A 25,220-nucleotide genomic window follows, 5' to 3' on the forward strand; every position below is an offset into this window, starting at 1 on the left:
AAGACATGTTTTTTTTCTATTTCTTTCCAGAATTTTCATATTCCAGTTTTTAAATTTTGCCCTTAGTTAGTTGTGTGCCCTGCATCTGAGGCGAGTCCCTGCTCCTCCCTCTTCAACTTCCCCTGTGGCAGCAGCACACAAATCGAATGCCCTGTGGAGCAGCATCATGTCTCCCTGACTTGCCCTCATGGACAGCCAGGTAACGATAGCGTTTGCCCTAAACCTCCTCATTGTTTGTCACTTTTGTGAAATTAAACCACAATTACAACATCTCAATACAGCCAGTCTCATTTAAGCAATAACCCACTGTTAAGCTTTGAGAATAAAAAGAGGAGAGGAGAGCAGAGTTGGCCATAGTTTGGACAGTTGATTGATTGGTTGTTATTTTCACTATTCACAGAACAGCATTTTTCGATGTTCTGCAAAGCATTGTTGTTATGGTTATTTACTTTAAAGACCACCGAAGCATGCACAATGTGGTATTGTTTTGTTGATGCCTGTTATAAATAAATGATGACTGTAGACGTTGAACATAGCAGCTGCTAGGTGTATATAGTATAAATATTTAGATACCTCATATGTAAAATAGATAGACATTTCCCCTGCTCATTACTGTGCACACGTGTAGGCTACTGTGTGTACTCAGGCCTCAAGCTCAAGAAACCCTCTGGTGCTGGTAGATACAAACCTCTGGCAGAGTGCACTTTGTGTGAGCACGTTGGGAAAAAAAAAAAAAAAAATAAAAAAAAAAGGGGAAAGGCATGTCCTTTTTTACACTAAAGCACCTGCCCTGCAAAATGCCTGTGCACGGCACTGCTAGGATGATTTAAGGCTCAGTGTTGGAAGTTAGCCGCTGCTGCTATGTTAGCTCATGCTAATCAGTGTTCCAGATTAATAAGTGACCATGTTAACTGTTGACTCATAAGCATCTGCGGTTTTTGAAGTGATGACAGCTGTTGAAAACAGTAGTATAACACGTAGCTGTTCTCATAAATGCCTTTTTGTTTAGTTTTCATTTCAGTGTCACAAAATACTGAGCAGATGTTGGAGGACAGCGACTCCAGAGACTGCAGCAACAGAAAGTTTGCTTATATGGCAAGGAGTCTGCATGGGCTGGTATCAGACCCCCAGCTCAAGAAGGATCAAGTTCAGGTTATAGTTGACTGGAAATGTTTCGATACTAATTGGTACTGGGTTATTTCAGTCAATACCATAAACGTATCGAGTACTGATACTCAGCCCTGGTTGACATGGTGCAAATATTTTCAATACATTTCTAATATCTTTCTAGTACCTTTTTTCGTGTGTTGTTCTTTCATAAAGAAATGTAAAAAATAGACTACATCAAAATATTCTGCTGACATACACAAGAGAGTCCTCCTGTATATTCTTTATTTTGTAAGGGGTCTTTGGCTGACAAAAATTGAAAACCTTTGATTTAGTTTATACAGGGTATCAATAAAATACTACTTAAAAAGGTTAGGTTTTTTTTTTTAAATTACTGAGTACCTCTTTTAAAAATGACAGTTCATTTTTAAAGTGAATGAAATAAGTTGAAGTGGCACATGTAATTTAGCTCATTAAATGACAGTTGTTATGAAAGGAAACACAGTATGAGCTAAATCTGTTGCTACCCTGTTTGTGCCTTGTAATTATGTGCTGGGTAATAAAAAAAAAAAAGCACTTACCCCCCCCCTAAATGCAAGTGTTGTTTCCTGTACATGACTTGCTCCTATAGGTGTCCAGTACCTTAGTATCCCATATTGCACTATAAATTGCGGGCTGAAATCTATAGCGCCACCCTTCTTTTTATCCAAAGCATGTTACTGAAAAGATTAGATTACATTAGTGATCAGATTACATGACCAGCTTGGAATAGCCCTGATTACATTACCGGCACTTAATCAGAGAAGTCTTGTTTATCAAAAGTGTTCCTTGGTGTCAGTATATAAACATGTATCTATACGTATGGAAGGAGTGAATGCAGAAATGATTTTTTTGTGTTATGCACTGTAGGGACGTCCATGCTGCTCTGCTGACCTTCAGCATGAAATGAAAAGTGTCTGATGCCTCTGGTGTGTTCGGAGGGGCTTTCTCTTTTCCGAAGATGGACAGCCATGCATTATTGATTACAAAACACTCCTGCAATGCTATTTCATCTTTCCAACACAGCTGACCGTGAATCGGGCTTTACCTTTTTATTTAGTTTAAATTAATGTGTGCAAGTCTTTGATTGGCTGCATAGTTTTGTTAGGGTAATGCTTTTTTCTCTCCTCTCCCCCACCACCTCCTTTCCCTGTAACAGCCAGTGGGAGACTAAACGGTAGATATGCAGAAACAACTCCCTTATCTCCACATCCTGCTACACAGTATGCTGACAGAGAATTGCACAAGACAAAAGACAAAGGTAGGCAGAGACAAACCAATGTGGAACAATGCGAGGGTGAAATACAGCCTAATGGTTATCACACCAACTCTGTCACACCTAACAGCATTTATTTAACTTTATTTTGAGCTCCATAGTACAGCAGTTATTTAAACACACACCTGCACACTGAGACACTTTGTGCACACATGCGTATCAAGCACAAGAATGTTTCTGCAGTGCATATTTCAACTGTCTGCATACACACCTCACTGTGCATTTATGTTTGCATTCTCAATCCATACTCAATTTCTCTCTGTCACTGTGCTCTACGTGTGTTATTTTGCACAACCTGCACGCTGTCAACAACATCTCATTGTAATTCTTATTAATTCTGGTGTCAATTACTGCCTGTGAGATGTTAAATATTCATTTGCTCGCTTATTTATATTCTATATTTTTTCCCTGGCTCCTCTTTTGTTGCTGCAACATTTTATATTCGGCAATCATTAAAGGTTCATTGTGTTTTATGTTTATGTCGTGAATTTTCAAAATAAAACACAAAAATCTTTTACATTGTCAAAAGCTTCTTTACTGAAGCAGAGACCCAGCAGACCAGTGAGTGTTGCTGAGCGTGGCCTTACCTTCCCGGTCCCCTGTTGAGGATGGTCACAGGGGAGGACGCCCATGGCGACCGTGGCTGTCAGATGCTGTTTCCATGATGCCGAAGAATGATTGGTTTCATGGATCCGGACAGTGCCCTCCGACACCTGGGAGAAGAAACACTGGCAAGATGTGAAATGTTACTGAACAAGGTCATTCCAAGGGTCATTGTGAGACCTGTCACCCGTCCCCCAACGTCATCGAGGAATTTACAGCCAGGCCTCGTGCTAGATGTGGAGAATATTGTGTCTGAATTTATCCTTTGTTTGAGACGGGAGTCTGACTTAGGCTTTGTCTGCCTCTGCGTGAGGTGGTGGTGAATCTGCAGACAACAATGTCCCGGTTTGAAAAGGGGAACGTACAAGCCAAAATCAGCAAGGACACCCTCCAGGCAATGGTTGGTCCTGTTCTAGCTGTGAGTCTGGTGTCATTAAATTGCAGTAGAAGCTTCTGATTGCACAGGAGTTTTTCAACCAGATACCTCATCTGCAAAGTGCTGCAAACAAGCACCGCATTTTCAAGTCTGACTCATGTCTAGCCTAGTCTGTGGAAAAGCGCAGCCAGTATCATTGATGTCAGTGCTGTTGGTGAGGCTTGTTAGCATGAATGACAAGGCTGGAGATGTGACTCAACAACGACAGCTCCCTCACTCTCTCTCTCTCTCTCTCCCTCCCTCGCAGCATGTTTTCCACAACATGAGTTTAGCATGTTTCCTACAGAGGTGCACTTCCTGACAATCCTACTCCCAGAGCCCATGACAATTTTAATGATTGATCGCTCTCCTCTTGACTGCGGTGAGAGGGAAGAGAGCAGACCGCAGAGCAAAAAGAAAAGGAGAGGGAGGAAAGAGGGGCGTGGACAATCCCACAAGGTCAGAGTGATGTCCAGTCTTTTGTTTTCAGTGGTGAGATCAGTGGCCTGTGCAGCCGCGAGGGGACAGGCAGCGTAACTGGCGGCCTGGCAGGAACAGATGTTCTTACACAATGAACATGCATTTGGTTGGTTGCTTATTCACTAAAAGTCACAGGGGCTGACTTCCCGTTTTTAGAAACAAAGAAAAACACAGCAAAGAGTCATGGCTTTCCACCTGTAGGCCTGTATCAGGGAAAAATGTTGCTGAGGCAATGAGGCTCATATACAGTATGATTTAGGTCCTGCTAAAGATACATCCACACAACAGATGGGCATCTATTTATGGGCATGATTATATGTTTAAGTTGCACATAATCCTGGTGTGTGTTTGTGTGTATGTGGGATTTTTGAACATTTTTAGGTGGTCAAACACTCTTTTTTGTTTTGTTTTAAAAAACATCAGGACTGGGTGGTGCATTTTCCTTTGTTCAGAGACGGCACCATTACTCTTATATTGCTCCCATTTAATTTAAATCTGGACATAAATTGTGTACTCAACTCCTTAATTGTTTTCTACATTTACTTACACTACCCTAGCTACACACAACTACCAACTGCAGTATATAGCACATGTGCATAGGCGGAGATTTTGGGGGATGACATAGACATGCAAAATGTGCATTTGTCCCTCCCCAGTAAGAACATGAAAGTAGCAGAGGACTTTTGTTCAGACAAAATTAAAGACACCATATATTGATGCAGAAAATGCACAAAGTGGTGTATTAAAAAAATGACCAGAGTGAAGGAAACTATGCTTAAAATTTTCCCCCTAAACCCCCACTTCATGTGTTATATGTAGTATCAAATTCAGGGTGCAGTATTCTGAATGGAATATTTGAAGTCAGATGTCTTCTAGCTCACCAAACAATTGTCCCAGTTTAAGTTGTGGAATCATGTGAAATGGAAAATTGTTTTTTTCAATGAAATTATGTGAAAGTTTAACTGCAAACAAAAATGACTGAACCTCTGTGTGTGAGGATGTTGCACCTTATGTAGAGTGCTTCAATGACAGGAAGTGAACAGGTCTATGATAATGGCGAGGTGTTGATGTTGGGTTTTTTGGTGCTGTTGTTGTTGATTATCTGATCATTGCTGTATGGTACATGATCTATCTATCTATCTATCTATCTATCTATCTATCTATCTATCTATCTATCTTGATAACAGTGGGAACACTATCTCTTAGAAAAACAATGCATTGCAGTCGCACACATCTAAACACTGTTTTTAGGCAGGTGCGGGACCAATAGAAGACAGCAATGAAAACATGAACAATTTAAGTGCAATTTATTGGCACAAGTCTGAAGAAGAGCATTAGCCTGAAACATCACTTGTGGATGTGCCAATAAACAGTAACTTTGGGTCCATCAGATGAAACATACAGGTTTCAGTCAATGTCATTTCATGGTAATCAGCAGGGAGTGAATGATAATACGACACGACATCACATTTGCAGATGCTGTAGCTTGGAGTGGACATTTTTAATGACAGATCTGAGGTCAGGCTGAAGTAAAATCTTCTAATGTGACAAACAGTAACACAAACTCCCTGACACTTTTGTTTTCAGTGATCCAAAAACTCATGATAATCCACAAGTGGCATGATCATAATGTATTTGGTCACTAACATAATAGAGCAATTAACCTACACAAATGAATGCACAGAGTGCTTCAGTTCCTAATGGTCTGTATTCTATATTACAGTGCGGATCTGTATCAATTAAACCATACATTCTCTTGACTTCCTGTCCTTCTGAATGTACTCCATGAAAGAGATGTTATTAATACCAACAGCAGATTATGAACACCCAAGGAAAAGCACTTAAAATAAAATGAGGCATGAAACCAGTCTTAAACATCAAAGTCACCCCGGGTGCATTTGTGTGTGTGGGTGTGTGAGCTGCCTGTGAGTCTTTCAGTTGGAATTTAGATCAGTTTCAAGTGTTAGGTAGGATGTTTATCACAGGAGTATACCAGTTAGCTGGGCGCCATTAACTCATTCAGAACCAGAGAATATTTGAGTGAAACAGTCTTTTAGGCAGTTGAGATAAGCAGGACAGTCCTAAACAGGAACACCAGCAGAGTCAGCTTGTTGGCATCTCCAGGATTATTGGCTCATAAATGATACAAGAGCATTCATAACTCATTGCCTCCCTCTGCTGGTGTTACTAGGCGGTAAAGTCATTTTACAACACGCCTCATACACTACTGAAAAATCAATATGCTATTGTCTACCGCGCTCAGTTGTGAGTGCAAAACTAACATATCACACTTTATGATATTTTTATGCCTGACACTCCTGAGGGACTTAAACTGTGTCGTGGGTGAGTTTATCATACAGTATTTTATGGTGTTTTGTATTTCCTATGGTGTCAGTGATATTTCTATTTCTACAGGTACACCAGGAGGCAGTCAATACTGAGTTTAATATACTTTGCAATGGTTTTCCTCCTATAGTACCACCAGAAGTGTCCTGTTCCTCTCAGGAATTAGTGTGTTTGTAATACTCATAGGTATCAACTTACTGTCTCGCCAGTTTAAATAAAGTAATTAAGTAAATAGAACAAATTTAAATACTTTACAATATATGATATTATATTTCCTGCATTATGTTGAGACATTCATGATATCCCCTGATAGTTCTTTTTCATCAGTGATATCTATGACAATGGCTCCTTAATCTGGTTTATTGGATGGGTGTGTGTGAGTGTGTGTGGCCTGGGTAGCGGTAGTAAGGAGTCAAAAAGATAGTTAAGAAGAAGATCAATAGGATCAAATTACCTTTTATTCATTTCTTTTATTAATTATCTTTTTTCATTTCATTTGTTTGTTCCCTTTATTGTGTGGCTTTTTTATGCTCACTTTCGAACACGATTTACTTTTGTAGCCTAGACATGGCCAGATTAACCTGTTGGAGGGTCATGGGGCAAAACTGAGCTACGGGCCCCTATTAATTCCCAATAACAGAAAATCATTCAGGAATATGTGTATGTGCTGGTGGTCAGAGCAGGTAATAATGCAGTACCTGCCTATAGGGCTTTATCATTTCACTTATGTGCTTTAGTGGTGCATAGCACCAAACAATCTGTTATAAGTTATATTAGCCTACCACAAAACAACAAATAGAGCCTTCAGGGCCCCCGAGGCTGTACATACAGTGGGCTAAAGCCAAAACAGCTACAGGTGCCATCTAGATCAGTGGTTGGGAACTTCACGGGGGGTCACAAGGCCTTCTTGATTGTGTAAGAATATGTATACACACACAAATAGGCCAATATCTCAGCAATTCATCCATTTCTGAGAAGAAAACTAAATTAAACTTTTATTTTCAAAACTTAGATTATCAAGATATAAAATAAAATAAAAAGAAAATCTCATGGGGCATGATGAAAACCTGAACACAAGCTATATACACAGTGTCTTCACGCGTCCTCATCCTCTGTTAGACAGCCAAATGCAGACATTCATATTAAAAGTTCTGAAATACAGACATTCATATTAAAAGTGAAAAACTAATCTCTGATGCAATATTCACAGGAAATAACCTGCTCAAAATTCATTAAAATTGCACATTTTACACAAAATTGTTAATTTCATTTTATTAATTAATTGTACAATTTATCACTTGAATAGAGTATAATATGGAATTTCCATAAAATATGTCATTTAGTCAGAGGTCATAAGTTTACTCAAAGGAAAAAGGGCGGGAACCACTGATTTAGATCATGTATCATATATGTGCACGTGTCTGTGTGTGTGTATAGTCTCTCTCTCTCTCTCTCTCTCTGTATATATGTATATATATGTGTGTGTGTGTGTGTGTGTGTAAATATATATATATATATATATATATATATATATATATATATATATATATATATACACATGTTCTAAATTCTTATATTTTCAAGGTAGGTGTAGGGTATTTAAGCCTACAATAAATTAAAAGTAGCCTATAAAATGACAGACTTAAACTGGCACTTAAGGTATATATTCTAAAAATATATTTTTTTTATTATTTATTCATAGTTATTAAGACGCTCACTCCATTATTAGTAAAACAAAAAAATGATTTTTTTGTGTCTACCTGAAGGTGCATGTACAATGAAGCAAACGGTAGATGTCTCCCTACTCCATGCAGCTGTGTGTCTTCATGGGTACGATGCTGTCTACAGATGACCGAGTCGCCATTTTGAAAAGCAAATCGTTCACAGCACACCCGCCCTGAGTACTGGAACTATGCCGCGGGGCCGGCCTCGCAAACTGAGAGTTAAAAGCAGCGACGAAACAGGTAACAAGTACCAAAATGCAACGAATAAAAAATACAGATTATGGGCTATCCAAATAACGTGCTATTACTTGCTCAAACATCTCTGTGTCTTATATAATAACACTTCAATGTAGTGTATATAGTCCCCGGATATAGTATTGCGGGTGGGCTTTGCTTTGTGCGGCGAAGGAGTGATTGAGGCGGAATGATATTAATAACGTTTCGGTGGCTCTTCTTATTGGCTTCCAGTCTAAATTGGTGTCCACGAGGGGAAGAACCCCGGTCTCGTGTAGTGTCAGTTAATGTGCGGCTTTTACTATTAATCTTTGTTTATTAATATTTCGACGTTAGCTTGTTGTTGCTAACTAGCTTGCTTTGCTACCGTTAGCTTTTAGGCTAACGCCGATATGTTGGCCATTGTTATTTTGATCCCGTGAGGCACTGTAGCGAGGCTGTGTAGCTGCTGATAGATCAGTTGTGAAAACGTTAAACAGAGCAGGCTGTCACATTCACGTATTGACACGACTCTAAACAAGTGTTGAAATAGGAACTTGTTGTGGTTGTAACGGTATTGTGCTGACATTTTGGTGGCATCATCGGAGTAACGTTACTGTATAATTTTTAGCTTCGTTATGTTGTCATGTTAGTTGGATAACTTCAATGGTAGGTTAAACACGATATCGCAGATGTATGTAAGCTGGTTTACACGAGGAACAAAACCGCTTGACATTAATATTACATTGAAATTCACATGCTGTTAATTTCCTAAACATCAGTCACATACTGTCCCAGCAGCGTCTGCGACTGTGACAGCCATGATGGGCGTGTGCAACCAAACTGTTGAATATCTATGTTACAAACACACAGCAGGTTCACAGACATTATTTCACACAAACATTCTTTACATAAGTCTGCAAATGCACCTGTTAACGCGAGCTAAGAGAGTAAAAATACATGATAAAGTTTAATTGCTTTTGTGTTTCCGGGAGGCAAATAAGTTGAATGAAAAATGTTATATTATCAGGCAACCTCCGTAACGTACTCAGACCTTACTTTTCGAAGTGTTGTTATTGAATATAGATTTATGTATTGTAAAATACAGTAAGGTCTGCTATTATAGTGGGTGTGGTAATCTTAAATTAGTTTCCATCCATACATACATTTGAGGGCTATTACTATATTTTGAACTGTGTTTTTAACAGTGAAACTTAAAAATACTACATATCTGTAAATTACCAGCAGGCTCAATTCAGAACTATTGCTGTCATAGTTAGCTGTGATCATTGAGAGCATGGGTGGTTTATGAGACAATGAGCCCATGGGCACAGACATGCAAAAGGCCCCACCACCTCTCAAGCCCTTTTTAGATAGGAATTGTGCAAATTTGCAGGAAAGCCCAATCAGTCTTTTTTTCAGCATTGGCAGTATAAAAACAAAATCGTGGAGTGTGGCAAAATGCTACCTGCCTACTTTTGTTTATACAGAATGCTCCTTTTTCGGGGCAATGGGGGGCGTGAGCAAGTAACACAATGTGTAGCTCAGCATGTGATGTAAACAGCGACATGGGATTGAAGCCGCGGCTAGTCAGTCCTTTGGCGATTCTCTCATAAGTCGGCCCGTTCTTCACTATTTCCGTCATCTGACGGTTAATGGCCTCTTGATTTGCGAATACAAGGAGGGCGCGCTATTCATTGTCTCCCCAGTTGCTCATCTTTACACTGTCTGTCAGGTTTGCGTTTTCCTCTTGCTACTAGCTGCTCGCTAATTCCTGCTATCAGCTGTTTCCTGTGTATCCACCGCCAGTGGGTCGCATCAACAGCTCCCCCCACAAGTCTTCAACAGCCCCTCCCGTTGCGGAAGGCCGCCTCGGTCTGTTTAAACTAATAGGGTTCCGCCAATATGTAGAGGCGGAAAATTGGGCACCTCGGATCAACTTGCCAATCCGGCTCTGTGTGTCTAAACGCTCGCAGCTTGCCGGCAACACGGCCCAACATTATAAAAAAATCTGGCAGTGTAAAAGGGGCTTCAGACACTGATGCAAGAAACACAGATTTTGTGGTGTTTTTTTCTCTTTTGTTGGTGTTGATGTTTTGTGTCTATTTGTAGTCACCGTGCCTCTCTTTTTTGGTTTTGTGTCTCCGAGGACATTTTGTGTCTGCTTGTGGTTCATTTACCCCTTTTCTGTTTTGAATATATTCCTGGTCAGTACACGTTAATTTGAGTGGCATTTTGCAGTGAAGGGCCCTGACACTTTGGGCCCCTGGGCCTGTACCCAGTGGCCTGTTCAGTAATCCATTCATGATTGCTAGCCTTCAGTAACAGATTAATACTGAACAGATTATGTCCACTTTTGCACTGTACAGTTTTACTAATACATTATGTGGATCCCAGGTAGTTGTTTCCAAGGCAACAACTAATGGGGGGGCTAATAACCAAACAATATAATAACACAATTCAGCATTGTTTGGGAATATTACTTCGTAGTGAAACTAGCCTATTCCACTTAATTTTGAAACTGCCTAAGTACCCCACTTTGAGATACACTGAGTTTAGTTCACATAGATGCCCAGTCACAGTGAGTGCGTGTGTCCTTAGTATGCTATCACATCAGTATCTATCATAATATAAGGCCACTGAAATGGAAGTAGCAAATACGCCGTACCATGCACCTCAGCTGTCCTTTTCATCAGAAAACCTCTTGGACCAAACTTAGGTAATGAAGCGTTCTCTCTTGTGCTTGATCAGATGCAGATCCCAGTGACAATAAGGGGGACAGTTTCAGTGATGGAGAGCTCAAGGACAAGAAGTGCACAATATGCTCCCAGATCTTTACAACTGAGAGCCAGCTGCAGAAGCATCTCCGCGAACATGAGATCAACGATAAGGTAAACACAGCACATAAGTGTAGACAGTCATAGCCATAACTAGTTTTCACATCATATTTTTTTATCCCTTAGTTATCCAGAGTATGTCGTAAGAGGATGCTTGCTCTGTATCATAATCACATGTATTTGTATTCTTGTCACAATCCCACACATTTCTTTCTTATTATTGTCAGCCTATTCATAGCTAGTAGAGTAGTTTTTTTTTATAGTTCTGATAGTAATAAAATTTCAGACATGATTTGTCAAACTAAATATTTTAGCTTATTAAGTAATTGCGTAACGGCATTCCTGGTGCTGTTTACAGCCCCAATGCAGGAACATTCTGGAATTCATTTTTTTGACCTTCAGTTTTCCTCAATAAGGCTCATATTTGATATGTCAGGCAACCAGAAGTTCAGGGAGATGCTGTGATATAATGCTGAGCCAGGCATCACAGGACATACCAGAGCAGTTGTCACAGTGCAGCTGTGATGGAGGTATGAGATGAGAGCATTCAAGCCCTTACAGGAGCAGTAAGCTTCATCTGAGGTAGTTAACCATTGTGGACTACCCTCACAAAGCACAACAAAAACTCAACAGTTTGTGGAAATAGAGTAAACTCTGCACCTGACATCTCCAGCTGAGTTTGGTGCAGATGATGAGGTGAACTGACCTGCTGTAGTAGATAACAATGCACCAGCTACAGGTCGGATTTGGGCCAAGCTAGTGGCTTACCGTCAAAAGCTGGAGGTGTCCTGGATTTTTCAGCTCAGATGATTTTTCACAATGTGGAAGTTTAAAGCTGCCACAGATGCAATTGTTGATTATATTGGACAGATTCAGCGCAGGTCTCAACTTCCGATCACAGTATTTAGTGCCACCTGCTTCCACAGCTTCTGGAATGTGCTCTTACCACCAGCATGGACATCCTCCTGTATTTTCGTCATACAGAACACATCTGGGGTTAATTACTTGTCCTTATGCGACATTACATTAGAGCCACAGTATTCTGCATCACCACATGTTTTCAGTTAGCAGGGTGTTTGCTAATACTGAAGATGTAAATGAGCATAGCCTCGGCTGAGTTGATTAAATAAAGTGCTGCTAAATAAGACTTGATGCTCGTCTGTTTCAGACATGTTTTGTGCTATATCTGGAGAGCAATGGAGTGGAAAAGCACAGCATGTTCTCTGCTCCTGAACTTTGAAACAGTGGAAACTATTGTTGATCTGCAATGGCACAGTCTGACTCCCAGATGAAAGGAGATCAATATGGAAGATACCTTGTGAATGGTGAATGGTTGCTTCAGTCATAATGTACTTGAGTGGATCAGCTGTGAGCTATCTCAGGGGAAAAGCATTTGCTTTGTTGCAAAGCATTATTGGTCTTTTTTTGTGGTGGGGGTGCAGCACAGTTATAGCAGAACTATAAAAAATTGCTAAAAAGAACCAAGGTTGCTTAATCCAACCCCACCTCCTTGGCTGGGGTCTTTCTTCCTCTATGGTGCCCAATAAAAGTTTTAAATAGCATAGCAAATATTATCCCTCCCCCTTCTGTAGATGTTGAATCATAGCTGCAGCTTCCTCTGCTGCAGTACTTCCTGGACAGTAATAGAAAAGTGGTTTCAGTGGTTTGATTTGTTTGAATTTCCATTCCCTCCTCCCATATTTGACTGTCCTACATAGGAAAATCCTAAAATACATATTGCACATTCAAAAACATTAATCTTCAATTTAGCATCTACTGAGTCACCAGATGAGTCAGAGGGTTCTGCTAATCATGCTTTGTAACATGTAAAAATAATCTTGTGTTAAGATACTGTGTGAAGTACCTTACTGCCCATCAAGGACATACAATGATGTGTTTCAACTCTTTAGTGGCCACTCTTGGGCCGAGTATGGCAGGGTTAACTTGTGTGAGTACTTTATCCTCCAAAGGGCAACCAGTGTTTTTTGTTTTAGGAATTGTACAGATCCATTGTCAGATCCATCTGCACTCGTGTACTGTCTCCCTGTCTCTCTTACTTCCTCTTGCAAACACACACATACACATGCACACATTACACACTTAATGACAGACATGTGAAAGGGGAACTATGCCATTTTCATAATTTATACATGTTATTCCTTGGGTCTAAGATAGTCCAAAAAATATGAGAAAACACAAACAATTCTGTATTGCATTTTGAGCAGATTATTTTTTGTGAAAACTGCATCAGAGATGAATTTTCCAGATATTTTGGAAAACTTTTTTTTTTAATACTTTGTCTGTATTATGTATTTTTAAAGTTATTAGTGCTGATTCATGCTTAATAGGCTTGTTTTTTTGTGAAATTCAATGTTTTCTTCTCCCTGACACATGGCCATTATTCTGTCAACTCTTTGGTTGTTTCACCTGCATACTTTTCTAATGCAGAGTGAGGCTGTTTAGCAAACAATGAAGGCTTTGTGAATATAGCTTGTGATTAGGTCTTTATACGCTTATCCAATAAGATTTATTTGAAGTTGTTGTCTTGAATAATAAGCAAAGGTTAAAAATAATCATTTAGTTTTATTCACAGAACTGAATGAAATGCTGAGGCAAAGGCTTACTGTTTATATTTTTAGAAAGTTTTCTTATACCTTTAAAATCAAAAAGGCCTTGCAAGCCCCTGTAAAACATTGGTGACACCTGTTGGGGGTCAGGACCCCCAGGCTGGGAACCAGTGTTCTAGTTGATACTAAGAGCACCCAGGGGGATGTTCTAAGTATATGGGTACATTTTCTGTTTCAGGTGGCGTCCTCCTTTAAGGGGCCAGGTTCTTCACTTCATTCTATTAACAAGTAATGTTAAAGCAAAGAAAATGTCTGTCTTTCGGTCTCCTCTCTTGACAGTCTCCTCTAGCTTGAAATGTCAATAATAAAACCCTACCTCACTTCATTTGCAGCTGCACCTGCTGTTGTGGGCCATTTCATTTTCAAGGCCACCATGTTCGCTTTACATAGGCGCTCTCTCCAGGCTGAAGAGCAGCAGCCTTGGGGTCTGCCGCTCTGAGTAAGACTCACTGTCGTCAGTATTGCTCCTGGCCTTCACCGCAATCAGAAAGTACCCTGAAATTAAGTCAGTAAGCCCCTCTAATAGAAATGGAATTTAATACTGGGGCCATTCTAACCCATGGGAAATGTTTTTTTAATGTTGTCTGGTGGGGTTCTGTACTTGTATATTACTGTGATATTTCTCTTTTTCTGTCTCTTTCTGTTTCTCCCTCTACCTGCACATGAACGATTACCTATAAGATAATGAGTTTAAATATCATGTTTTAACACACATGTTGCTTTGCAGATGTGCCCATGATTCTATGGTACACTTGAGTAGCACAGGAGGAGAATATGGGGAGAAAGCTTTCCAGGTCCACAGCAGATGTAGATGGTAAAGTCAGTTAAGGTAGCATATTGATTGAGGTGCTACAGGGAATCTTTATTTCCTTATCTGTCTTCACCAAGAGTGAGAATGAACAGCAGTGAGAACATTACTGCAGAGGGAGATGTCTGAGATCTTTTACACTTACACTATTCACTACTTTCTCTAACTTCTCCTCTCTCACTGTCTTGCAGCCTCATCGATGTGACCAGTGCCCACAGACATTTAACGTGGAGTTTAACCTCACACTCCACAAGTCCACACACACGACCTGTGACTTCACCTGCCCCGTTTGCAATAAAAAGTTCTCCCGCATTGCCAGCCTCAAATCTCACATCATGCTGCACGAGAAGGAGGAGGTTAGTCTTTTGACCAGTCAAACATGACACCATTATTGATTTGCATTTACTGTCTGTGAGGAAGAACTTTATCTCTCTGTTTGTTTTCTCAACCACCTTTGCCGCCCACCCCGCAGAATCTCATCTGTGCAGAGTGCGGAGACGAGTTTGTTCTTCAGAGCCAGCTGTCTCTGCACTTGGAGGAGCACCGCAAGGAGCTGTCGGGCATCAAGGTCTACACCTGCAAGACCTGCGACAAGGAGTTCAAGACGTCTGCACACTTGAAGGAGCACATGAAGTGTCACATCAAGATGAGGTTGGGCCGGGCTGCAGATGCTAATTTATTTCATTTTACTAAGTCAGGCGGAAAAACTGCTTGAAGTTAAAAAGTGTAAAATGAGTCCAACAGCTATCAGACAGAACTATGAGGATCATGTTCTAGACAATTTACAGTCTAACCACTGTGATAATGATATTCAGGGGTTCTAGCTACCCACATTCAGTGTTTTACATCTCATTTTATTTTCCAATTTTTATGCCAAATGAGGCAACAAGAGTGCAGTGTTCAGTATTTCACAGAAATGGAGGGGCATCTGAAACCACAGTTAGACTATCAAGAGACAACAGTACTTTCTGTGGATTACATTTCTGGTTATTTTAGTGGTGACAAGTCTCAAGCTGTGGTCAGGAATCAATAAAATCATCAATAAAAGGTTTAATTGGCTTGCATGAGGACATGCCATGGCATTTAACAGAGAGCTTTCGAGAGAGCTTTCGAGTTTCGTTCTCATAGTATTCAGTGCACATAACAGGCTCTTACACGGCCTATACAAGGGCAGCAGTCCTCAGGGCTGTGTGCAAACCCTCTGTAGACTACTTTGAGTGGAAGGCAAAACATTAGAACCAAGGTCAAAAAAGGGCCTTGCAGCAGCAGCAGCAGCAACAACAACAACAGTAAAAGCATGGGATGATCCAAAAAAAGCATTTATTGCTTTATCAACTCAAAAATGCTTGTGTGGAAATTATAGATGTGGTTTGATCTGAAGCAATAAAACAAAAATAGCTCTTAGTATTGCAGACATGCAAGAAGGACAGACAGCATCCAAACAATTGACATAACCGGGTGTCAAAGAGACATAGTGTACAAATAGGGCATGTGACTATATGTTGTGGCACAAATTTCACTATAAAAAACACCAATATGTGCATTGTGAAACTAAAAAAAGGATCGTATTATATAGTAACTCTAACTGAAGCTCTTGTAGATTTACCTTCACCTCACTTCAAATCTGCAAAAAGGGGGATAAAAAACATTATTAAAAAAAAGCATCACGTTATGTGAGTTGTTTTGCACTTTCATAATTTATTTTCTTACTAACATTATTAAAACTATGATACCAGACTATGAGCTGACTGCGCAGTGACTTCCTAATGTCTAGTATGCACCAAAATGAGTACTTTTTAATGTGTTTTCTCCGAGTGAAATTCTTTCTGTTGTTGCAGTTGCAAACTAGGGCTGTTTCATGGGGGGAAAATGCTACGAGACACAAAAAAGATTTGTACGTAGAGTGCACCCAGTCATGAGAATAATTTGTTTTTGCATACTGCACAAACATTAAAAAAATGGAATCCTACAAGGTTCAAATGCAACAAAACACTGAATGATAAAATCTGTATTATGGTAATTTTGATGATCCTCTGTGAGCTTGTGGTATGTTAAACCAACTTTATTTCTGCTTTCTGCCTACTTTATTTAAATCAGTGTTTCTCAACCTTTTTTGTGTCAAGGACCTTTAAATTGGTAGAAATTAGGGTCAAGGACTCCAATTTGAAATGATCTCACTTCAGGGACCTCGGTCTGAGAATATTTGAGTTGTTAGATATGATTAAAACCAGATTTAGTTATTAACTACGGTTGAGGAGGTCGTTATGGAGGAAGTGAAACCTGTGATCAGAATAGTCACTCTTTTTGAAAAGGGTGTAGGTTTTTTTTTTCCTCAACATTTGAAGGTGCAGATATTTACTGGAGTCTACACCTACCTATGCTTATGACTTTCACTTTGGCAATTACATTTGGTTCACTTCTATGGTGAATTACCATTTCTTGGGACCCCCTGGAATTCCCTCAAGGATCCCTTGGGGTTCCTGGACCCCTGGTTGAGAACCACTGATTTAAATGTTTGTCATGTGCTTCATAATGACTCTGCCTAATGAAGGCCACAAGCTGATCCGTGTTTGTCTTGCAATAGAGTTGTTCTGTATACTACAAAATTTGCTGGAGTTTTAAAACCAACTTGACATTTTTTGTGTTTACTCCTTCCGCAGGCCGCTCAGCTCTAGTTCCAGAAACTACAAGAAAAACATTGACCGCAGTGGGTTCACAAACAACTGCCATCACTGTGGGAAGGCTTTCAAAAAGCCCAGCCAGCTTGTTAGGCACATACGAATACACACGGGTGGGTGAAAAGCGCGGAAATGACATGATATGTTTAGTTTACGGATATCTAATGTCCATTTAAGGATTCTTGCTCAGAGGAACTGAGTTTGCCTCGATTAACTGACCCTATGACACAACGCCACCAACTCCTGAGCTGTTTAGCCTCCATTTCTGGGGGATTTGTTTACACCTCAGCTCGGTTCATCACTCATCTGTCATGCAGAGATGATGTTGTGTGGGTTAAATTTCAATATTAATACAACAAATACTCCCTGGTTCAGGCAACTGTGTTTAGGTAATGTTGCCAGTAGCTTCCACCCACATGTTGTTTAAACATCATCCACATGTTAATTTGTTTGGTTGCCTGGCTGGCTGGATGACTAATGGTAGATGGAGTTAATTCCTCTGTGCTTTGAATCTCAAACAGCCCTTAAGCTGATGAGGTTAGGAGTCATTTTGGGAGAACACATGCACACGCGCGCACACACACACACACACACTATGCCTCACTCTCTCTGACGCACAGAACAGTAAAAAAAAAAAAAAAGGGTCAGTTTTATTCACACTAATACCAGAGATGTTGGAGCCATGGTAACAATATTACATCGTCATACTGGCACAAAACGTTATTTTCGTGTGGGGGGATGAATTGCTGTAAAATAAGTCCGGGTCATCATGTGTCTTTCTTTTGTCTAAATGTGTTAAATCCCTGTAAAATAAAGTCAAACATGATGATATAGATCTGATTTGTGTAAAGAGCAAGATTTACAGTATCTTGCTAAATTAGTTTGTTGTTAAATTTTGTTGAATTAATAAAGAAACAACATTGTTTTTGGAAAAAAATACAAATTAAATTCTTGTCTTTGAAAAGAGTCACAATAATTCACTGATCCAAATGTATAATAATAAAATGCTGTAACTAGCCTCAATAGCTGCTTAAAGTAATGTGAATTTAACATCAGAGAGGAGTAATGAGGATAACATGAAGAAGCCCCCAGTATTTACCCCTAATTTTTTACTTTTTAACTTTTATTTTGAAGTGATTCACTTTGATTCTAGGTATTGCAGTCATGTCAGATTATCATCAGTGTTTCCAGCATCCTATTTGACCTGTGTTTGACCTGACCTTGCCCTTCCATTCAGGTGAGAGGCCCTACAAGTGCTCACATTGTGGCAAGGCTTTTAACCAGAAGGTGGTGCTGCAGACTCACATGGTGAGACACACAGGGGAGAAACCTCACCTCTGCATGTTCTGCCCTGCTTCCTTCTCCCAGAAAGGGAACCTGCACTCCCATGTTCAGAGAGTTCATTCTGAGGTAAGAGCACAGTGCTGCAGGTTTGAAAGTGAAATACTCAAACAGTCAGGTACTGTATAGGAAATATCTCTGTGGGATGTGATGCCATCTGGGATTAGGTAGTTGTGTATTACAGCAATATAAGAGGGTAGAAAACAATAGTTACAGTGTAAAAAATTTGGAGTTTCCCTTTAAATAGTTATTTTTCCATTCAAGTTATTTGCACGTTTTAATTCAAATAAAACAATAGGATTGCCACCAGTGTGTAGGCTCGAAAAAGAAGAATCAGACTGATCTTAAGATCTCCAAATGCACGGCATCAATAATCATCACCCTTTTAAATGGAAAGACAGGTTTGACACATCCATCACTACCCAAATCCTCCCTAAATCCTCTTGGAATTTAGCAACAATTAGAAATAACTCCTCCAGATTTGTTTTCAGTGTCATAACAACAGAGCTGATGCTCTGTGTCAATCCATTTAATTCTTTTAGCTTTTACCACATGCCAGGGCATTGTCTGTGTTAAACAAGTGAAACACTGTTCTAAATGAACATGAATTAATTTAGTCATGAATGTGGTTTTGTTTTGTGGATTTCAAGAAATACCCGTGCAAATCTCCTAACGAGTTGGAGCAACGGAAATCACGTCACTCATACAATACGGTGGAAACTGCTTATAGTGATCATGGTCACAGTGATGAACTGCATACAGATCATAAAGCTTTGGACAGAATCATTCCTGTAAAATGCTGTTTAAATCATTTGCTTTTTGTGATCAAGTAAAGTAAGTGCAGTAAAAACAAGTAAAGTTACTGTTATTCTTTTTTTTTTGTTTTTGTGGTTTATTTATTTTCACTTTACTCCCATGATACTTGCGTTGTTGTAACCATAGACAGACCTATTGGTCTATGGACTCCCATTTGAAGCCTCAAGTTAGGCATTTTGGCAGTCACCATCTTGGATTTTTGGAGCCAGAAGTGACCATATTTTGACATGAGGGTGGAGATAAGCCTAATGGTAGCTGCTAGCTTGAGTAGGCTGGCTCATTTATAGCTATGCTTAACCCTATGGGCCCGAACGACGCATAGTGCGTCCAAATTCACACCCGTTCTTCTCTGTGGATTTTCTCCGCAACCGTGTGTCACGTGAAACAGCCGAACTGTAGCTTTCCGACAAGGGCAAGCCTTGTCGGTAGTCCAGTGTTTTCACAGCGAAAAAAATTGATAAATTTACAATAAAATGATGTATAACAGAGCTTTCATACAGCTTTGCACACACATTACTGTTGGATGGATTACTCACGAATGCAGGGTCGTACAGAAATGCCACACATATCACATGAAAGCGCAGGACTAGAGCTTTCCAGTGATATCATACACATCATTGTGCTGTCATCCCATCACGCTATAAATCCAGATCAATTGTCTATAACATAAAAACCTGACGAATTTCTTTACAATCCATTATACAGACCTTGTTATCAGTCACTTCATATAGTGAGGATTATCGTATCTTACCACGTCTTAGGCTTGCATGTGTTTCTCCCTGTCTATCCACATTTGTAGTCCGGCTTTCAAGATGCAAATATCTCCATATTGTCCAGTTGACACTCCATCAAACTTTGTATGACAAGACAAGCGCACCCAGACAACTGCAGCCTAATTACGCATGCTGACAGGGCAGTAGTCACTATATACATTGAGGGGGACACGTGCCCCCCCCCCCAACCAATGCCCAAAATGTCCCCCAATATATAACTGAAACTGAAATACAAATATTATCTTGGAGGACATCATTGCACTTGGTTGACTATTTTTCTATGATCTTAGATGTAAATATTGCATGTTTCTTTCAGATAAAACACATTTTTGATTTGTGAATGAGTCAATGGAATTTCTTGCAATAATGAAAAAATACTGGCAGTCATGTCCACCTGGCACAAACCACATGTTTTGGACAGCTGTGAAGTGACAGAATGTCCTACCATCATGGTTCTTATATTGCCAGATTCCAGAGAGTCTCCCCTCTTCATATAGGGCAGAATATGTCATTTTCCAAATTGCTATGCTGAGATACATGTAAAAATGTAAGAATTTAGTCACACGGATTTGTTTTTATCATTGATATAAAAATTAATATAAAATACAGGTACATAGAAGGACATGGAATTATGGCAAATCTGGTTAGCCCAGATTGTCCTGAAAAAAAAACCAAGATATAGCATGTGTATGTAGCCTTTAGAATGACTGTGATATGAGCTTAAAAGTAAAGGCAGCAAAAATACCCCAAAAAGGCCTAGGGCCCATAGGGTTAACTGTGATCATGCTAATGCTAATTTTTGCTAGCGAAAAACTGAACATCTGACTCTTGTCTTTTAGGATGACCAAATGTTAAATAAGACTGTTCAAGAGACGAAAATGTTAAAGTCAATATTAATTAACTGGAAACACACTGAAATTGTGATAGTGGCTACACCTATACTCAGTGAATCTTTGGTTACGCCATGTTTACCTTCCTACACGACATTGTTGCCGTGGTAGCAACTTGTCAGTAGTTGGGACCTACCTGTCACTCAAAGGGACCACGCCCTTAATGAAAACTTTGTTACAAAGTTGCATAATTGCCTAGATTCATGTTCTCACGGCAGCATTTACAAGCAGACCAGATAAAATGCCTTGTGTGTGAGAAAGTTGCTTTTGATTGGTCAGAATTTCTATGCTGGACACTCTAATGTCACAATGAAGGGACAACTACGCAGGTTGATTTTTAGCACTGGTCATCGTGGACTATATTGCTCGCATTATTCACTTTAGGCAAATGATACAGTTTGAACACAAGGTAGGCACCCAAGTGGGACTGTTGTGTTCACACCTGCCCAAAGGAACTGCACTTGGGGGCAAACGAACTTGACTTTGATTGAACTGAACCCAACAGGGCAGGTGTGAAAACACCCCTGGACTGCTAGTGATGGAGGCAGAAAAGAATGCACATGGGGAAAGCACCTGTGGTTGAAGCCACCCTCGGCATGTGGATTGATAGCCTAATGCCTGGCCACGTAATTGCCCCATAATGAAACAGTCAATAAAATTCAGTAAATAGCAGAGCAGTCATTTAATTCCTTCATGCCTAAGATAGGAATCTGCGTGAGAAATAAAGAAAAAGAAATCAGTTAAAATAATTATCCACTTACCGTGATCAATGTGACCCAGACAGACGTGATCATTATCAGCGTTTTCCACTGTACTGGATTAATTTAGGAACATTTTTGAAGTAAGCAAAAACAACATTGAAGTTATTTTAAAAGTTAACTCCACTGATTCAAAGTCTGCTAACAGTCCTTGGAGAGTACTACTGCATATGTGGGGAAAAAAAGTTGTACAAAGCCTTTCGTGGCTCCAGAGGGAGCCGTGTGAAGTCTTAAAATTTGTCTCAAGTTCTGTCTCTTGAGTTGGTTTAAAAAGTTTGGAAAAGAAGAAAAGTGTGGGGTTGTGAAGTTAGACATAGGTGAGCTCTGCAACCTCTGTAGCCTGCTCCTAATCTCTGCTTGAGGCATACAGCTTAGGGCTGCATTAGCTGCTACCAGCATAATAATATTTCTAAATCACTGACTTAATGATACAAAATGTTGTAGAAAACACTGATCTGAAAATGTTTCAGTTGTCTGTAGAAGGCTGAGCTCAAGTAGTGAATGAGATGGCCTTCAGTAAAAGCAGCCAGTGCTTTTATATTGAAATGTGTGTTTTGGTTGCAGGAGAAAAGTAAACTAAAAACTAAATAGCCTTGAGAGAGCCAAGACTGGTGGATGGTTTTAAGTTATGGACTTGAGCAGCTGTTTCTGCATTCTAAGTGTAAATGCATCACACAGAAAAATGTCTAATATGCTGTTTACCAAGTTTTGGTAATTCCATATCCTTTTTAAAATTCTGGTCCAGAATATTTCAGTTTCTTTTTGTACATCCCCTTCACTCACACACTAAATTGCCTGCCCTCTGGCTCACAGCTTGTTATAGTCCTTGCAACAGGACACCTTGTCATAACATTGTTTGTCTGCTGGAAAGGCAATGAGGTGAAATTGCAGTTTTTTGTCCCTCATTTGCTTCTTCTCCTTTGTAGAGACTTCACTGCAGCCAATCTTAAAGAGCCTCTCTGATTTATCCATCCTCATTTAGCCTGGACTTTGGCCTCTAATGATGCTCTATCACTGACGTCACTTCCTCTTAGTGCCAAACTGTGGTTGAGAGGTTGTAAGAATTGTGCACATCTAAGTCCTCCCTAGGTTCCCAAATGTCCATGTTGACAGATAATGAGTTCTCCTGTGTGTTGATGTCCTTTTCAAGTGTTTGTTACCAAAGCGCGCAAACAGGTGAAGTGGTGGGAGAAGCTCCCAGTGTAGTCAAATGTCCTTTCTTCCACTTTCTCTTAGTCTTTTTTAAGAAAAGTGGATTAGAACTAACTGAAACGTGGATTTTTTTTTTGTCTCTCACTTGCAGCCATCATTGTCTATTCCATGCTAAAAGCCCATGATGGGGCCAGTTGATTGAATTACTTCTGGAAAGCCAAACAGCAGGACCATTTGAATAATGCATCTAATTTTCACAAGTGTCCTTCAGCTCTCCCGTTCCAGATAGAGTTTGTCCTTATGATTGACTGACTTTATGAATAAATAATGGTCGGGCAACGTTATTCGCAATACATTTCATGAGCAGATGCGTACCGTGGACCCAGCAGAGTAAAATCATTATGGAAAATCCACTGAAGTGTTTGGTCATGTAGCGTGTAGGCATGTTGAGACAGTCCCACTGTCTGCACATAAATGGCATAATAAATGGCATGAATCAGTGGAAGAAAATGAATGTACAGACACCATCTGCTTTCGGTTATTACACTTCAACTGACACTTCAACTGCTTTGAGTGCTTGAACTTCAACTACAGCTCCTTTATATCTAACCTACCTGGTTGGGGGGGGGGGGGGGGGGGGGGGGGGGGGGATGTGTCTCTGGCTCCCTGGGGGTGCTGGCCATTGCCGCCCCGGGTCCTTGGGCCTGCGTGGTGTCCTGCGGCCTTTGTGGTGTCCTGCGGCCTCTGTGGCTCCCTGGGCGTGGGGTCTGGGCACTCCTGCGGTCTTGGGGTGCCATACCGCCCGCCTTCCCCTGCAGGGCTGGCCCTGGACCCTGGTGATGGTTTTCATAAACACATTGGGAGGGTTCAAATACACGCATGCATGTTCGATACTTCAGCTCTGTGACACATCGCAAAGAACCGATGGGATCACTTAAAAGGGGCCCACTTGCTTCCCGAACCTACCACACTGCGCTGGCAACTCTTCTCCACAATCGGGCTTTTCTCCTCCACCAGGACTCTCACATTTTTGGTGTTCAGTATAGACTTCTCTTTTGTTTTTGTTTTTCAGTAAGTATAGTAGACGTGTATATGTTTATTTTTGATAATCTGTATGGAGCACAACCACCTCAAGGCCACAATACATCAGCTACACTGTCTGTTTCTCCTCTGTTTTTTTGTTTGTTTGTTTGTTTGTTTTTTCCTCCTTCTTCTCCGCATGCACTGTCGCTATATAACTCAGGACTTAAGCACCTGCCCCTCAATCCCCCCCTGCTTGTTCCTTACTTTCCCCTTGACACACTTTGGTGTATCACGGCCCTCTCTGGCTCATATTAGGAAGTTTTTCCAATAAAGGCTGATAGGCTAGTCTCCAGGGAGGGTGGGTGACGGTCACAACCACGCACAGTATGGGTATAAAATACTTGACAGCAAGATTAACAGTGCATTAATCTTCATAAGAAGCTTACACCCTTTAGTGGCGCTAAGCTACGAAGACCAATGCAGACAGGTAGAAAGAAAAAAAAAATTAAAAAAATTTAAAAAAAAAAATAATAGAAGGGCACATTAGCATTACCGAGACTGTGGGCTTGGATTTTTAATCAGGGTTTCTTATGTAAAAAAAAAAAAAAAACAACCCCTCAACTATAAATTTATTTCTATTAATTAGTTAATTACTAACTGCATTTAATTCCGTACAAAACAAAACACACACTTTTTTAATACCCCTTATCCCCAAATTTCCATTGTTGCATCAACCACCAAATACATTTCAACTTCACTTGCACAATCAATGACGGAACACGGCACACCTAATAATTTCCGTCATCCTCCCCCTCATTATTGTCATTTAAACCTTTGCCAACTTTTCTTTTCATCCATTCCATCTGTCTCCCTTCTTTTGCAGTCCTTTTGCTCCCTCTTCATGATTATTGCCATAGTGAAAGCACATATATGCTCCAAAAGAAATGACCTGCCGTGTCCAACCATCTTTCCAATATGTTCTAATCTACACGCTCATCTTAAACCCAGCTGCCACACACCCATTATTATGACGGTGATAACACCTTACTGGAGCTCCTTCATACACCCTCACATTTTCACAAACACACTTCAGATGCACCCTTTCTTAGTTCAGCCACCTTTCTTCACAGACATCCTCCATTTCATATAAACAATCTCTGTCCCCTGACTTATCCTTCTCTTCACCAGTGGGTTGCCTCTCATGGAAGTGCAATTAACTTCCCTCATGTTTTTTTTTTTCTTTTTCTTTTATTTTCGTGGCACTCAACATTCACACTTGCTCTTATGGGTTTTTTCCTACTGCACCCACACTCA

General features: G+C 40.2%; 1 protein-coding gene across 1 annotated transcript in view; it reads left to right on the forward strand.

The window, feature by feature from the left end:
• Positions 1-8,103: 8,103 nt before the first annotated feature.
• LOC117265890 (zinc finger protein 236) overlaps positions 8,104-25,220 on the forward strand; it is a 66,947-nt gene continuing 49,830 nt past the window's right edge. Inside the window, exons 1-6 of the mRNA XM_033640696.2 lie at positions 8,104-8,230; positions 10,955-11,094; positions 14,667-14,831; positions 14,948-15,126; positions 17,136-17,266; positions 18,391-18,563. Of these exons, the coding sequence (XP_033496587.1) occupies positions 8,179-8,230; positions 10,955-11,094; positions 14,667-14,831; positions 14,948-15,126; positions 17,136-17,266; positions 18,391-18,563 (840 nt within the window). The 5' untranslated portion in view covers positions 8,104-8,178. The remainder of the gene's footprint in view (positions 8,231-10,954; positions 11,095-14,666; positions 14,832-14,947; positions 15,127-17,135; positions 17,267-18,390; positions 18,564-25,220) is intronic.

The sequence above is a fragment of the Epinephelus lanceolatus genome, chromosome 10 (genome assembly GCF_041903045.1).
Source record: "Epinephelus lanceolatus isolate andai-2023 chromosome 10, ASM4190304v1, whole genome shotgun sequence".
In the NCBI taxonomy this organism is placed as follows: domain Eukaryota; kingdom Metazoa; phylum Chordata; class Actinopteri; order Perciformes; family Serranidae; genus Epinephelus; species Epinephelus lanceolatus.